Genomic DNA, 14,750 nt, shown 5'->3' on the forward strand with positions numbered 1-14,750 from the left:
ATTTTTTTGTTGTGTACTATTTTGAATTTTATTTGTCTCTGCTGTTGATGTGACTAACAGCTGCTTTTCTCATTAGGGTCCTTTTTCTAATCTGTTAAGGTTTGGAAGTCTATCAAACTTTATAACTCTGTGAAGTAGGAGTAAATAGAGTCTAGGTTTTGAGGGAAAGGAACTTTTGCTTACGTTACTGGTGACCTGTTTGCTTTCCCCTGAGTTGTTGAAGTTTGTGCTGGGTAGGCAAGTTGATAGCTGAAATAGAAAGAATGAGTCAAGGATTCAGTATTTCCTCAATGACCTCTGATACCATATGATTGAACATTTTCAAAAGCTGGTAAGAAAACAGTATACATTTTTCTTTTAAAATTCAGTTAAGTAAAAATGAGTTGATTTAAAGAAATACAGACAATCCTCACTATATAATAGTAGGACGACCATAAAAATGATTGTGCAAGCTGAAACCATGCAAAGTTATTTGTTTCTTTTTTTTTTTTAGAGAGAATGTGTGCATGTGCACACATATAGAAGAGTTGGGGGAGGGGTAGAGGCAGAGAGTCTTTAGGAGACTCCTCCCTGAATGTGGAGCCTGACACAAGCTTGATCTCAGAGCAGGATAATGACCTGCTCTGACACCAGGAGTCCAATGTGTAATGGCCTGAGCCATCCAGGCATCCCGAAAATCTTGAGCAGGCTCCGTGCCCAGCGCAGAGCCTATTGCGGGATTCATTTTCACCACCCTGACATCATGACCTGAGCTGAAATCAAGATTTGGATGCCTAGAGGCACCTGGTGGCTCAGTTGGTTAAGCATCTGCTTTCGGCTCAGGTTATGATCCCAGGGTCCTGTGATGGAGGCCTGCATCGGGCTCCCTGCTCTACAGGGATCCTGCTTCTCCCTTGCCTCTGCTGCTTCCCCTGCTTGTGCGCTCTCTCTCTTAAATAAATAAGTAAATAAAATCTTAAAAAAAAAAAAAGAATCTGATGCCTAACCGACTGAGGCACCCAGGTGCTCCTCATGCAAAGCAGTTTTAATCAGTGGGAAGATTACAGTGGTTTGGGGACCTTTAAAATATTTTCTTAAAACATTAAATCTTACTGTTAATTATACAAGTATAGAGAAATAAAATACTGTAACTGTTTAGTATGAGTTAAAACATTAGACACAATGAGAATTGTTTTCTTTGTGAAATATGAATCAAGGGTAGTTTAAACAGTCTTTCCCTTTGCATCTTTTCTATGCTTTAAAACAGTGTTTCCTTTTGCATCTTTTCTATGCCTCCTTGGCTTTTGACATTTTATCCTTTACAGTTGAAATGTCATGAAATACCTCCAGGAGTTTCTTTCTTTTTGCTTTTTTAAAAAGATTTTATTTATTTACTTTTGAGAGAGAGAGAGAGAGAGAGAGCATGAGTGGGATAAGGAGCAGAGGGAGAAGCAGGCTCTCTGCCGAGCAGGGAGCCATGTGGGGATTGATCCCAGGACCCTGGGACCATGACCTGAGCCAAAGGCAGACGCTTAACCAACTGAATCAGCCAGGCTTCCCTCTAAGAGTTTCTTTAATGTGAAGTATTTTCCTGGAGTTACTTTCTCTGGGACATTGTCATCCTTTCCATAACAGCTGCTTTCCGCATTGATAATTGATAAGTTTACCTTCACCAAGTTCCTCTGGCTGCACATTTAGAGGCACTCAAACTGCAGCAGTGTCAACACTGCCATGGCCAGCAATTTTCTTCTATAACTTCATTTACAGTGGATTCATATTTCGCTTCCAGTGTTTCACTTTTCATTTCTTTGCTGTACTTTCATCTTCATTGGTCCGTACCCCCTTGGATTATCCATAGGTGTAAAATGTCATGTAGATTTATCACTGGGCAATAAGGAGGTAACACAACTGTACTCTAGCTATTTCTTTTGCACTGTCCAATTGCAATAAACTTTAAAAGAAGGGACACATTGGTCACTGATCATCATATTTGTTATTTATGTGGTGATTTATGGAATGAAAAGCTGACAGCGAAGTTTGTACTTAATGTAATTTCTCACAGCTAAATATGGTAACTGAAATTTGAGCCATGTTATTGCAGACTGATGTTAGTTAACTCAACCTTGGTATAAACCATGATAACTGAAATTTATGCTTGTCAGAATCACGGAAAGTGAGAACTCTGCCTGCAGTGTTAAAAAAAAACAAACAGGTTGTACTGGATTTGGTAAAAATTTTGACAGTGATAAGGGGACTGAAATCTGAGAAATTTACACAATAACAAAATAGTCCTTCAAAAACACTTTTTTAAAAAGATTTTTATTTTTTATTTTTATTTCTTTATGTTTTTAGATTTATTTATTTATTTGACAGACACAGCGAGAGAGGCACAAGTAGGGGGAGTGGGAGAGGGAGAAGCAGGCTTCCTGTGGAGCAGGGAGCCTGATGTAGGGCTCGATCCCAGGACCCTGGGATCACGACCTGAGCCAAAGGCAGACACTTAACGACTGAGCCACCCAGGCACCCCTAAAGATTTTTATTTTTAAGTAATCTCTACAGCCAATATGGAGCTCAGACTCAACAACCAAGAGATCAGGAATCATGCACTCCATCGACCAAACCAGCCAGGCGCCCCAAAACTTTTCTTTCTTTGCTCTGCTCCCCTCCCCCCTCCCCCCTTCTTTTTTTAAGTAGGCTTCCTACTGGGCTTGGAGCTCCAGGCAGGACTTGAACTCACGACCCTGAAATGAAGACCTGAGCTGAGATTAAGAGTCGGATACTTAACTGACTGAGCCATCCAGACGCCCCAACACTTTCTGTTCTTTAAAAAAAATAAAGATTAAAGAATTTTAGATAAATTCTTTAAAGAGTAGTGTGTATGTTTGTGTGTGGACTAAGGGCGAGGGTCTAAAAGGAAAAAGTTTTAGCATTTCTTGCACTCTAATATATTTTATAAACTTTCTGTATTCTGCTTTTTCTACATTGTTCAGTATTCATCTGATTAAAATCTTCATTTTTGTGATCTGAGTAATTCTTTCTGGCCTGTGGTTCGGTCCTTCTCACAAATCCTCCTCTAGGATGCCTGTGATTTTTGCTTTTTTCATTACTGTAGCAGAAGTGTTAGTGATGTTGTGAGGTCTTCATTTGTTTGTTCATATAAATGGAAAAGGAAGAGGCATGGAAAGAATTACCTAAGTGTCTGAAGGACTGGCTTATGCTTTTTTTATGTGCAAATTTTACAGCTGGAGGGGGGGGAAACTCCAAAAATGTTTATTGTAAACATTTAAAACATACTGAAGAAGGCATGTATCGTATGATTTCACTGATATAGGGAATTCTTAATCTCAGGAAACAAACTGAGGGTTGCTGGAGTGGTGGGGGGTGGGAGGGATGGGGTGGCTGGGTGATAGACATTGGGGAGGGTATGTGCTATGGTGAGCGCTGTGAATTGTGTAAGACTGATGAATCACAGACCTGTACCTCTGAAACAAATAATACGTTATATGTTTAAAAAAAAAAGGAAGAAGATAGCAGGAAGGGAAAAATGAAGGGGGGGCAATCAGAGGGGAGACGAACCATGAGAAACTGTGTGGACTCTGAGAAACAAACTGAGAGTTCTAGAGGGGAGGGGCGTGGGGGGATGGGTAGCCTGGTGATGGGTATTAAAGAGGGCACGTTCTGCATGGAGCACTGGGTGTTTTGCACAAACAATGAATCATGGAACAGTACATCAAAAACTATGATGTAATGTATGGTGATTAACATAATGTAGTAAAATAAAATTAAAAAAAAGAAAAAAAAACATACTGAAGAGTATGAGAAAGAAAAATTGTCTATCACCTGTAGCTCATTACTTGGATGCAACCTCTGTTAATATTTTTGTGTGTATCTGTCCCTATGTTTCTTCTTCATACATGTATATACATTCTTGATGAAATATTTTAAAATGGGATTATATGCTTCCTACAAGTGTTTTTCCAGAATACATACATGTTTTTAAAGTTTTTTTCTTTTTTTAAATTTTATTTATTTACTTCACAGAGAGAGACAGTGAGAGAGGGAGAAGCAGGCTTCCCGCCGAGCAGGGAGCCTGACATGGGGCCCGATCCCAGGACCCTGGGATCATGACCTGAGCCAAAGGCAGACGCTTAACGACTGAGCCACCCAGGCGCCCCTAAAGTTTTTTTCTTATATAAAATGTGCAAAAACAGAATAGAGACTAGACTAAAATGAAGACTGTGTATCATTCAACTAAAGTGATTTCAGTGCATAGGCAAGCAATCTTGTTTCATCAATACCCACCTACTCTTACATTAATCTGAAGCCAGTTCCAGGTAACTATTTCAGCATACATAGTGAAAAATTTTACATTTTGTCAAATCGCTTTCCAGAAAAGCATTATCAATGTATAGGTGACAGAAATAAGATTAAAAAACCTTTTTAAAATTCTAATGTTATGGGTTGGATGCATCTATATATAACCGTTTCCTCATGTAATACAAAAAATCCTAATGAAGTGAATTTGAGCATGCTTATACTCTGGCAGCAAACTTTAAGTTCCTCATCAGTATATCCCTCATAGGAATACTGTGACTGTTAGTTAGGGTGACCATATAATTTATTGTTCAAGCTAGGATGCTTTTGAGATTCACAGGAGGCCCTGTTAGTAATAATGCCAGTATAACAGGCATAAACTAGGACTGTATTTTGGCACAGCTGGGTTGTATGTCCACCATGTTAGATAATATATATGAGACGCATTTATACATAAAGTGACTATATTACATAGTCAGTAAATGCTGGCTTTTATTAAAGTGTTTATGTATGCCCACGTATGGATGTGTATAAAAACCTTCCTTTTAAAAGAAGTGCTTTTGAATTGGCAACTCAGAGGCCTAAGTTAACAGTTTTTGTTTCTGTATGTTTTTGGAGCTTACAGTGACCACTCTTTTTAAAAGGAGCTCTAATTTTTATAACTAAGAGGACATTTGCCTTAATATTTGCAGCTGGAGAATGCTGGAGGAGACCTTAAGGATGGCCGCCACCACTATGAAGGAGCTGTTGTCATTCTGGATGCTGGTGCCCAGTACGGGAAAGTTATAGATCGAAGAGTGAGAGAACTGTTCGTGCAGTCGGAAATCTTTCCCTTGGAAACACCAGCATTTGCCATAAAAGAGCAAGGATTCCGGTAGACCTTACACTTATATTTTCTATGAGATTGAGCTTAGATTGTGGAATTTTTTTATTAATTTGCTTGGGCACTGAATTTTTTTTTAAAGATATATTTTGAGAGAGAGAGGGAGTGTTCGGGGTTGGGGGAGAGGTGGTGGGGCAGAGAGGGAGAGAGAGTCTTAAGCTGACTCCATGCTGAGTGCAGAGCCTGACCTGGGGCTCTGTCTCAGGACCATTAGATCACTACCTGAGCTGAAACCAAGAGTCAGATGCTTAAACAACTACACCACCCAGGTGCCCTGCGCACTGAATTTTTTTAAATGAATATAAGACATGCAGTGGTTTTACAAAAAATTTTCTTCTATGGTTCTGATTTTAAAAAAATTAAAGGAAAAATAATATTTAGTTAAAAAGATTGCCTTAATTTTGATTGCACAGTTACAAGAACTTTTCATTTGAGTATTTTATATTTTAGGATTTTTGGGTCAGGCTTGAATTTGGCTATTATGGTCATTCATTCATCCCAGAGCATTTGATCAAAGGAATATATGCAGTGGCTAGAATACCTAAATGAGAAGAATTCTGTGTCCAATGAGTCTCTTTTGCCTCCTATCCCAAGAGACTAAGTTTCTAAAATACGAAGGTTTCTCAAGTCTAATATAAGGTCTAATTCAACAGCTTACATGCTCAGAACTAGTCAAAATGACAGCCAACTTATATTTGTTTCTTCCTTTAACAATTTCTGGTTAATGCTATGCCTTTTCTCATGGAATTGATGGTCTTTGTTTATTAAGTGTTACCAAAAGCAAACAACTGCAGTTTGTAACTTTAATTGGGTCTTAAACATTAATGCTATATTTCTTCCAAAATACAGTATGTTTACTTTTTCTCAAAAACATAATTTTTTTCCATTAGAGAAATGGTTAACTTTTAAAGTCTTCATAGACCTGTTTATCCTGTGATTCTTGTTTCTGAAATAGAGTGAATTGGAAAGCAGAAAAGACAGGTTGAAATTTAACTGTCCTAGTGTTAGGATACAGTTAAAAACAGTCATCTCTTTTTATTTATTTATTTATTTTTAAAAAGATTTTATTTATTTATTTGACAGAGAGAGAGACACAGCGAGAGAGGGAACGCAAGCAGGGGGAATGGGAGAGGGAGAAGCAGGCTTCCCGTGGAGCAGGAAACCTGATGCAGGGCTCGATCCCTCAGGACCCTGGGATCATGACCTGAGCCGAAGGCAGATGCCCAACGACTGAGCCACCCAGGCGCCCCAGTCATGTTTTTTTAAACTGTGGAATTTTTAGAGTAAGAAGGGACCCTTGAGTTTCTCTAATGTGACTGTCTCAGTTTGCCAGCGACAACCAGTTTTAGGGAATCAAAAAACTGGGATAATTCTAAATGCCTCCCGTCATATCTAAGCTCCTTCATTCCCTTTACCCCAAACAAACAGAAAATCTCCAGCAGACTAACCCAGGCTAAATGTTTAAGAATAGGGTAGCCAAATACTTGGCAATAGAATGCTAATTATTTTTCCTGCCACCTGATTATAAAAAAATTCCTAGGTCCTGCTTGTGTCCAGAGGTTCTTTCTGTGTAGGAGTATAGGAACTATAGCCCTGTGGCTTTGCTTATTATAATCCTGTCTGCTGAGATATCTAGTTGATCATCCTTTTCCTAGAATATTAGTATTATGAGAGGAGAGACCTCTTAACCTACTTGTTTTTGGAAATTTGACCTGCTAAAATTGGTATCTGGAATGCCTTGTGGCTTATTGGCTTTGTAATTGCAGGTTAGTTTCAAAAGAATTGCAGGGTAGAACTAGAAGAGTGAGTGATTAGCTCTTCTTGAGAGTTATTGAGATAAGAATTTAAGAATTTTCATAATTGGCTTAAGTACTGCTTAGGTTTCATCCTTGACTAAGTCCATTCCCTTTTCTTTTTAATAGTCTTAAGAATCTTACAGTCATGAGTTGTTTAGCAGATTAATGAGGAATGCTGGGCAGTCCCATTGTGGTTATCTTTTATAAAACTAAGTATACTGTACTGAAATTCTAGAGGGCTTGTTTATTTATGTTTTATAGAATTTTAGCTTATGCATTTTTAAAGAGCTAAGTTGCATATCTACCCTTAAGGCTAACACTACACCCCTTTAGGATTGTTATCTTAAAGATGTTACATTTATCATCTGAGTAGGTTGTCCTTAGTCTCTTTTGCAGGAGACAGGCTAACAAACATGATGAATAGCATAATTCATGTTAGCAATACAAAGTTCAAAGAATGGGGCCTTTGAGCTCACTTGAATTGTTATATTTTTTAAAAATGTCCTATCTTGCTGAATAATTTTTATGAATTTGACTATTACATCATTCTTCTGGATGTATTATAAGCCTGTATTTTGTGTGTTTTTATATGGCAAGCAGCTGCTAATTATAAAGTGAATTGCCTAAATTTGTTTGTAAGAAGATTTTGGTTAGATCTTAAAATGCATTTTCCTTTAGAAATGTAGATAAATCAGGATTCCTGCAAAACTAAAACCTAAAATGAGTTTGAGGATATTTTAGATTAAGTGATGAGCGTAGGTATGCCTCTATTGTATAAGAGGGCATGTGTGGCAAACTGGGAAGCAGGAGTAGTCTGAAGGTGCAGGTCTCTCTGTGATTCCAGTTGTTTGTAGCCATATGAGAGTGAAGGTCAAGTGCTGCTAGATTTTTTCCCCCTCTTCCTAAAGAAAACCTAGAAATCTGGATTTTTATGTAAAATTCATAATATTAAAATGTTCTCAATCTTTTGAGTGTATGCTGAGGGCCAAATTAGATCTGTCACTGGCCAGGTGAAGAGCATAGGCCTCAGTTTGCAGCCTTTTCCATAATAACTGTTTGACTCCCAAGTTAACCCATTGAATGCTCTGTAAATTATAATATAGTGAAGTTATAATATTGACCTGGGTTCTGAGAGAATGCCATATGGGCAAAATTCATATGTTAGCTCCCTTTCCTGGGTCTCAGGTAAAATTGTTGGGAACGTTGGGTAGGTTTTCAACAGGCAAAGTTAGGTTATTATTCATATTCTGTCCTCCTTTGTTGTATTTTGCTGTGTCATCCAGGGTCTTTCTGTGACTTGCTTTACTCCTTGCTTCCCGGAAGGCCTATATTTTCTCCATCTCCCTTTAGAATTCTCATTTACTCCTTCATTAATGCAGAAGACAAAACAAACTCATGCTAAACCCTTACAGCTAGAAACATTAGTATTTATGTATTTGAAGTTTGTACTTATTAACAAGTGAATGTTGCATTGATGGACTTCCACACATTGCAGTAAGAGTACAGATGATTGAGCTGTGTAGGAGGCTGGATCTGCTATGGTATACTGAAAACATAACAAAATCTCTGCATTTGTACTGAGTCTCAGTGCTTCAAGGGAGAGAGGGCATGGACTTGGGGATAAAAATTAGCAGTTAGAGGATTCTTCACTGACTCTCTTCCTTAAATCCACAGTGCTATTATCATCTCTGGAGGACCTAATTCTGTGTATGCAGAAGATGCTCCCTGGTTTGATCCAGCGATATTCACTATTGGCAAGCCTGTTCTTGGAATTTGCTATGGCATGCAGGTACATCTGTGAATTTGCCTTAAGAGTTGACTTAATTTATTCTGTTTGTGATTCTTATTGTATTAATATTTTCTGTCTTTAGAGTATTTAGGATATTGTATGAGCTAATTTGTGCATGTTGCAACTGTTTACAAATTGTTATAGCAGTATGGCAGAACCGACCTGAGTGGAAATCTGTTTTTAGAGAAGTAACTATATTACTACATACAACATAACACTGTCCATTAAAAAAATTCAGACATTCAAATTTACATGTTACGGAAATAGTACACAGAGCTCATTTATATTTTTACTCAATTCCCTTATTGTTACATTTTAAAACGATTTATTTATTTTAGAGATAGCATGCCTGCATGCGTGCTCGAGCCAGGGGAGGGGCAGAAGGGAGAGTGAGAGAATCTCAAGCAGACTCCATGCTGCACGCAGAGTTCCAGGTGGGGGCGCTTGATCCCATGACCCTGAGCCCTGAGATCATGACCTGAGGCAAAATCAAGAGTCGGATGCTTAACCAACTGAGCCACCCAGGTGCCCCTCTTACTGTTGACATTTTTAACCATTTGAGAGTAAGTTGCACACCTGATGTCCTGTTACTTATTGTATTTCCTAAGGATGAGAGCTCTCCTATGTAACTACAGTCCAAATATCAAAATCAGGAAGTTAACATTGATTCAGTTTTGCATCTAATCCACAGACTGCATTCACATTTCACTGTTTGTCTCATTAATGTCCCTTGTAAGTACTGTGTCCAATCTAGGACCATGTGTTATATTTAGTTGTCAAGTCCTTTATTTTGAAACCATTCCTGTCTTTTCTTCTCTTTCATGACCTTGACAGTTAAAAAAAAAAAAAGACATTCCAGTTACTTTATAGATTCTCCCTCAGTTTTGGTTTATTTGATGTTTTCTCATTGTTAGGTTCAGGTTCTGTTTTGGCAGGAGTAGCACAGAAATGATGCTCTGCTCCTCTCAGAGCAGGTCATTAGGAGGCACGTGATGTCAGTGTGTGCCATGACAGGTGATGTCAGTTTGATCGTTTGGTTAAGGCGGTGTCTGCCAGGTTTCTCCACTGTATCGTAAATGAGTATGCATACCTTGGAATTGTATCAAAAACAAGAATAGATAGGAACTGAGGTCTAGATATAAAACTATTCTTCTGTAAGTTAAATGTTTAGAAATCTATTTTGGTTGCTTTGATACCTTTTTAGAGGAGTATAGGTTTATTAGACAAGTAGAATGTGATTACTGAATAAGATGATAGAAGGATAATACTGAGCCAGTAATATGCTAAGTTCTCACTTAGAATGATTTGTTCAATAAGATCTACTTAATGAGGTGGGAATAGAAATAAATACATTTAAGAAAAGCTATCCCTAGTGATTATAAGCAAAATGATTTTCTAGTTGAGATAACGTTTAACAATGTATCTTACTTAACCACATCATCTGAAAATTGAGCTAGCTGGGATAGTATTCCCTGGGTAATATAATTATTAATTGACAGATTATACTATTTTGCCTTTTCTAGTGTCAGAAGCAAGATAGTTTTTTTAAACTCAGAATTCTCTGCTATGATAAGAATAGCCAAATAAATACAATGACTGGATTCACTTGTTTGTGAATGATCTTGATCTCTTTTCCCTTTGGTCCACCTTTTGGCTTTAGCCTGTACTAAATCAGAAGGGAAGACGGGTCACAATACAAGTGGAGTATCCAATTGTGAGATCCTAACTGACCAAATGGAATCGGTGTTAATTAAAATATCAGCTTTTTAATTTCCTCATGATACTCTGGTCCTCCCTAGTTGATTATTGAGAATTGTCTATTAACTTTTGATTTCTTGTATATATGGCTTAAGATGATGTGTTCTTTCTCCCAATGACTGAGTTGTTTTAAGTCCTTGGATTGAAGATAATTTGAAATTTTAGTAAGTGGGCAAAACAGAGGGAGTCATTTTTTTTTTTTTTAAACAATCTGTTTGAGGGGCGCCTGGGCGGCTCAGTTGTTAAGCATCTGCCTCCGGCTCAGGTTGTGATCCCAGCGTCCTGGGATCTAGCCCTGCAGCAGGCTCCCTGCTCTGCGGGAAGCGTGCCTCTCCCTCTCCCATTCCCCCTGCTTATGTTCCCTCTCTCGCTGTCTATGAAATAAATAAATAAAAACCTTAAAAAAAATAATAATTAAACAATCTGGTTGAAATTGCTGTGCTGTAGTGATGAATATTGTACAGAAGGAGGCTGTCTAAAAAGGTAGAAAGTGAGCAGACCAGTATATTTTATCTGGCCCTGGAGCATTCAGAGAAGGAAAAAACAATAAAAATCAATGTTCACATAAGAATGAATATTTTTGTTGTTCTTATATTTCATGCAAAAGCAGAATATTAGGAATCACTGGTCTGTAAAACAGCTTTACCAGATTTCATTTCTTGCTAATTGTTCATTATAGTTTTCCACTTTGATTTAGAGGAAATACTGATCCCTAAAAATATGTGATATATGAAGTTCAAAAGCTACAACAATGGATTTTTTTTTCTCTAGGCAACAAGCATTTTCTAGTTAAAGGCTCTTTTTGTCCTGTTAAAAGTTTTCTGAAAAGCCAAGTGGTGATTATGAATTTGACTTGGATAACAACTTACTTTTGGATTTTCTTGCATAGTATTCTAATGAATACATTTTCTTAGAAGAGCCCACATCCTGATTGAGTTGAACATTGGAAACTGGCTGGCTTTTTTTTTTTTTTTAATACACCTTTGCCCTCGGATGTAATGTATTTACATAATTTATTGATCTCCCATGCCAGAGTAGTCAGTATTAATCATGTAGCACAACTTACATTAAATGATTTTTAGTATATTGAGGTTTTATAACATTCTGTAAGGAAGAGTCTAACATATTTTTTTCAGGACCCCTTATAGTGAAATATGTCTGGAAAATGCTGCCTTAATTTAAGTGCTAGTGACTGACTGTTTCTCCCTTTGCCAGTCCCTCATATAATTGTAAGGCCTAATTTTTCTGTCATTCAGTAGAGATCTTGCGGTAGCCAGAGCTAGGCCTGCTCATGTTAAATATGTAAAACAATTTGCCTTTATGTCCTCTGAACTTACATATTAGGACGATAGAATAGGCTGATCTTGGTCCTTTAGATAAAAATTGTCTTTCCATAAAATATTGGTATAGATGACACCATCTAGCTAATATGTTGTTTTTAAAGGACTAATAATTCTTAGTGATTGTTAGTTGGGTAAGTTTAGCACCAAAGGTCTCACTCTAGTGTATACGTTTGCCCCCAATAGCATCCTGAAATTGTAGTTATTTCAGTGTCTTATGTACCATCTTTCCCATTCACTGGACTCCCTTGTGAGAGCCTTTCTAATAGCTTTCTGGGAATTCTTTGCTTTAGAAGAAAAAAGACTGTCTTGCCCATTGCTCCTTTTATCTCTATATCCCCTCACTCTGCGTAAGAAATAGAATATTAGTAGAACTTTTGAAACTCTCTTTATACTTTTCTCCGTTCATGTTGTTCTTCTCTTTTCTTACCAGAGGCAGCACTTTCCCTGAATTTTGTTATTCATTCCCCTTTTTCTCTTTACAGCTTTATATATGTTTATATCCCTAAGTAATATATTTAATTTTGCCTATTGACCTTTTGTGGACTTTTAAATTGTGTTGAGTTCCAACAGTTTTAGTTAGCTTGATCACTCAGCTGTCTTCTAATTAAGAACAGCAAATTGAGGGAGGTAGAGGTGCACAAGGTTCACTGAGAATATAGAAGAAAGCACTTAATTTTTCATTCAGCAACTTTTAATGACTGCTTTGGGCCACATACTTTGTTAGGCCCCTGGGACTGTGAAGAGACCTGAAGACATGGGGGAGAGAACATGGTCTGTTTTGGCAATTACTCCAGCTCGAATGGCTGGAGTGCAGAATGAGGGGGAAGAAGAGAAGTGACTAGGGGCGGGGGGACTGGGTGGATTGTAGCAGTGTTCCTAAACTGTGTGATAGTTTATGTGCTGCAGAAAGTGTTTGATAACCTGGGTTTGTTGTTTGGGAAATACTGGGCTACGTGGGTTAGCAAGTTTTTTTCCTGCTGAACTTAACCCAAACCTTTATTGCAGTAAACTTTATTGTGAATGTCTTAAGAGGAGAATGTAGAGGGCAGCATTTGCTGATGGTTTTGAAGGCTATTCCACTGTGCATTATAAGAACGAACACTTATTTAGCCCTCTGCCTGCTTTTTTATTGGGAGCTGGGTCAACTTGTATCTCGCATGGTTATGGCAGTATCTTATGACAACTGTGTGAAACAGACACACGGAGATCAATCATAGTGATTACATCAAGGCAGAATTAACGATTGTAGAAATTTTGTGTGTGTTTATTTGGTGTTGGGAGGGGGGAGTCTGTAGGTGTATGGGATTTATACAAATAAATTTAATTGAAAGACCAGATTTTCTTGCTTATGCTCTCTCCACAACATAGCTTTCTGCAGGCTTTCAGACTGTTCCTTTGGCGCCAAAGGTTAAATCACTTAGAGAAATTTGTACCTGCCTAGTTCTAAGCTCAGAGTACCTTTTAAAATGCTTTTAAATTAAACTGAAATTGTAGTTATTTCAGTGTCTTATGTATCATCTTTCCCAGTACTTCCGATGTAAGTATTAAATATCTATTTTTAACGAATGAATTAAAGTACACTAAATGGAAAATCTGCCAGTGTTTAATAGAAATTAACCTCAGGTCAGATTTCTAATCTAGTTTTGTTTTATAACTATTCCTCTTAATAACTGTATAATTACATATAATAATACCAAGCTATCTACATTTATCTAACTCTTTATTTTGGGGGCACAAACATAGCAGATATCCTGAAAACAGGAACATAAATTATTAAATTAGCATAATAAAATGATTGGGTAATTCTTTTGATTCATATTAATGTCAATTTATTTTCTCTTTGAACAGATGATGAATAAGGTATTTGGAGGTACTGTGCACAAAAAAAGTGTTAGAGAAGATGGAGTCTTCAGTATTAGTGTGGACAACACATGCTCGTTATTCAGGTATTATAGATATTTTTAGATGCCTAAGAACAGTTAGAGTAACTGACTTGAATTTGGGATTGTTATTCTTCAAAATTAGAGATTCCGTAATTCTTAGACAAATTAAGGCCGTACTAGTGGCCGGAGGTGTAACTGTCATATTTGTTTTCCATTTGAGTGTCAGGGTGGCAGAGGATGGTGGTGATGCTAAGTAGGGATAAGGAAAGCACTTATGACATAACTTAAAAGCACCTGTGCAGTCTTGGATCCGTGTTTGGGATTGCATACTGTGATGCCAACATTTGTAGTTTTTCCTTTTTACTCTTTGGAATGTGATTCTAAACATTAATGTGCCAGATGTGGCAAATGGATAATGTTTTAAACTATCTTGCATCTACCAAATGTGTTTGTATATCTCTTGCCTCATGTTTTTGCTGGGTACTTAGCACTCAACCAATTTGTTGGACTCATTATTAAATATATGTTTCCCTTCTGCTCAATTTCTCTACGTTGAGCATAACTGTACTTAGCATACTATCTTTTAATATAGTGAATGTATTAATTGGTTTTTGTTCTAGGTAACAACAGATTAGGTGCTATAGCTCTAATCTGTTTAAAAATGTGTGGATGAGCTATTCACTCCCTTCCTGGAACCGTTCATCTTCTGCTTGACTTAAAAAAAACATGACTGCATTTTCATTCAGTTTTCCAGAGGACCAGAAGCTTTCTTTTTTGGGAGTTTTCCATGTTTTGGGTAAAGCTCATTTTAGTGGACTGTTGATAGGGTTACTCACTTGCTTTTTTTTTTTTTTTTTTAATTTTTAAATAATCTCTGCACCCAGTGTGGGGCTCAAACTCACAACCCCAGAATCAAGAGTAGTATGCTCTGTTGACTGAGCCAGCCAGGTGCCCCCTGACTTGCTTCATTTTTGACTTAAATTTCATTTTTATTTTTTTATTTTT

General features: G+C 37.4%; 1 protein-coding gene across 2 annotated transcripts in view; it reads left to right on the forward strand.

The window, feature by feature from the left end:
• GMPS (guanine monophosphate synthase) overlaps nt 1-14,750 on the forward strand; it is a 63,812-nt gene that overhangs the window by 16,982 nt on the left and 32,080 nt on the right. For both annotated transcript variants that reach the window (XM_027585844.1, XM_027585845.1), the window contains exons 2-4: nt 4,986-5,167; nt 8,647-8,761; nt 13,711-13,808. In XM_027585844.1, coding sequence (XP_027441645.1) covers nt 4,986-5,167; nt 8,647-8,761; nt 13,711-13,808 — 395 coding nt within the window. The remainder of the gene's footprint in view (nt 1-4,985; nt 5,168-8,646; nt 8,762-13,710; nt 13,809-14,750) is intronic.

The sequence above is a fragment of the Zalophus californianus genome, chromosome 1, assembly GCF_009762305.2.
Source record: "Zalophus californianus isolate mZalCal1 chromosome 1, mZalCal1.pri.v2, whole genome shotgun sequence".
Lineage (NCBI taxonomy): Eukaryota > Metazoa > Chordata > Mammalia > Carnivora > Otariidae > Zalophus > Zalophus californianus.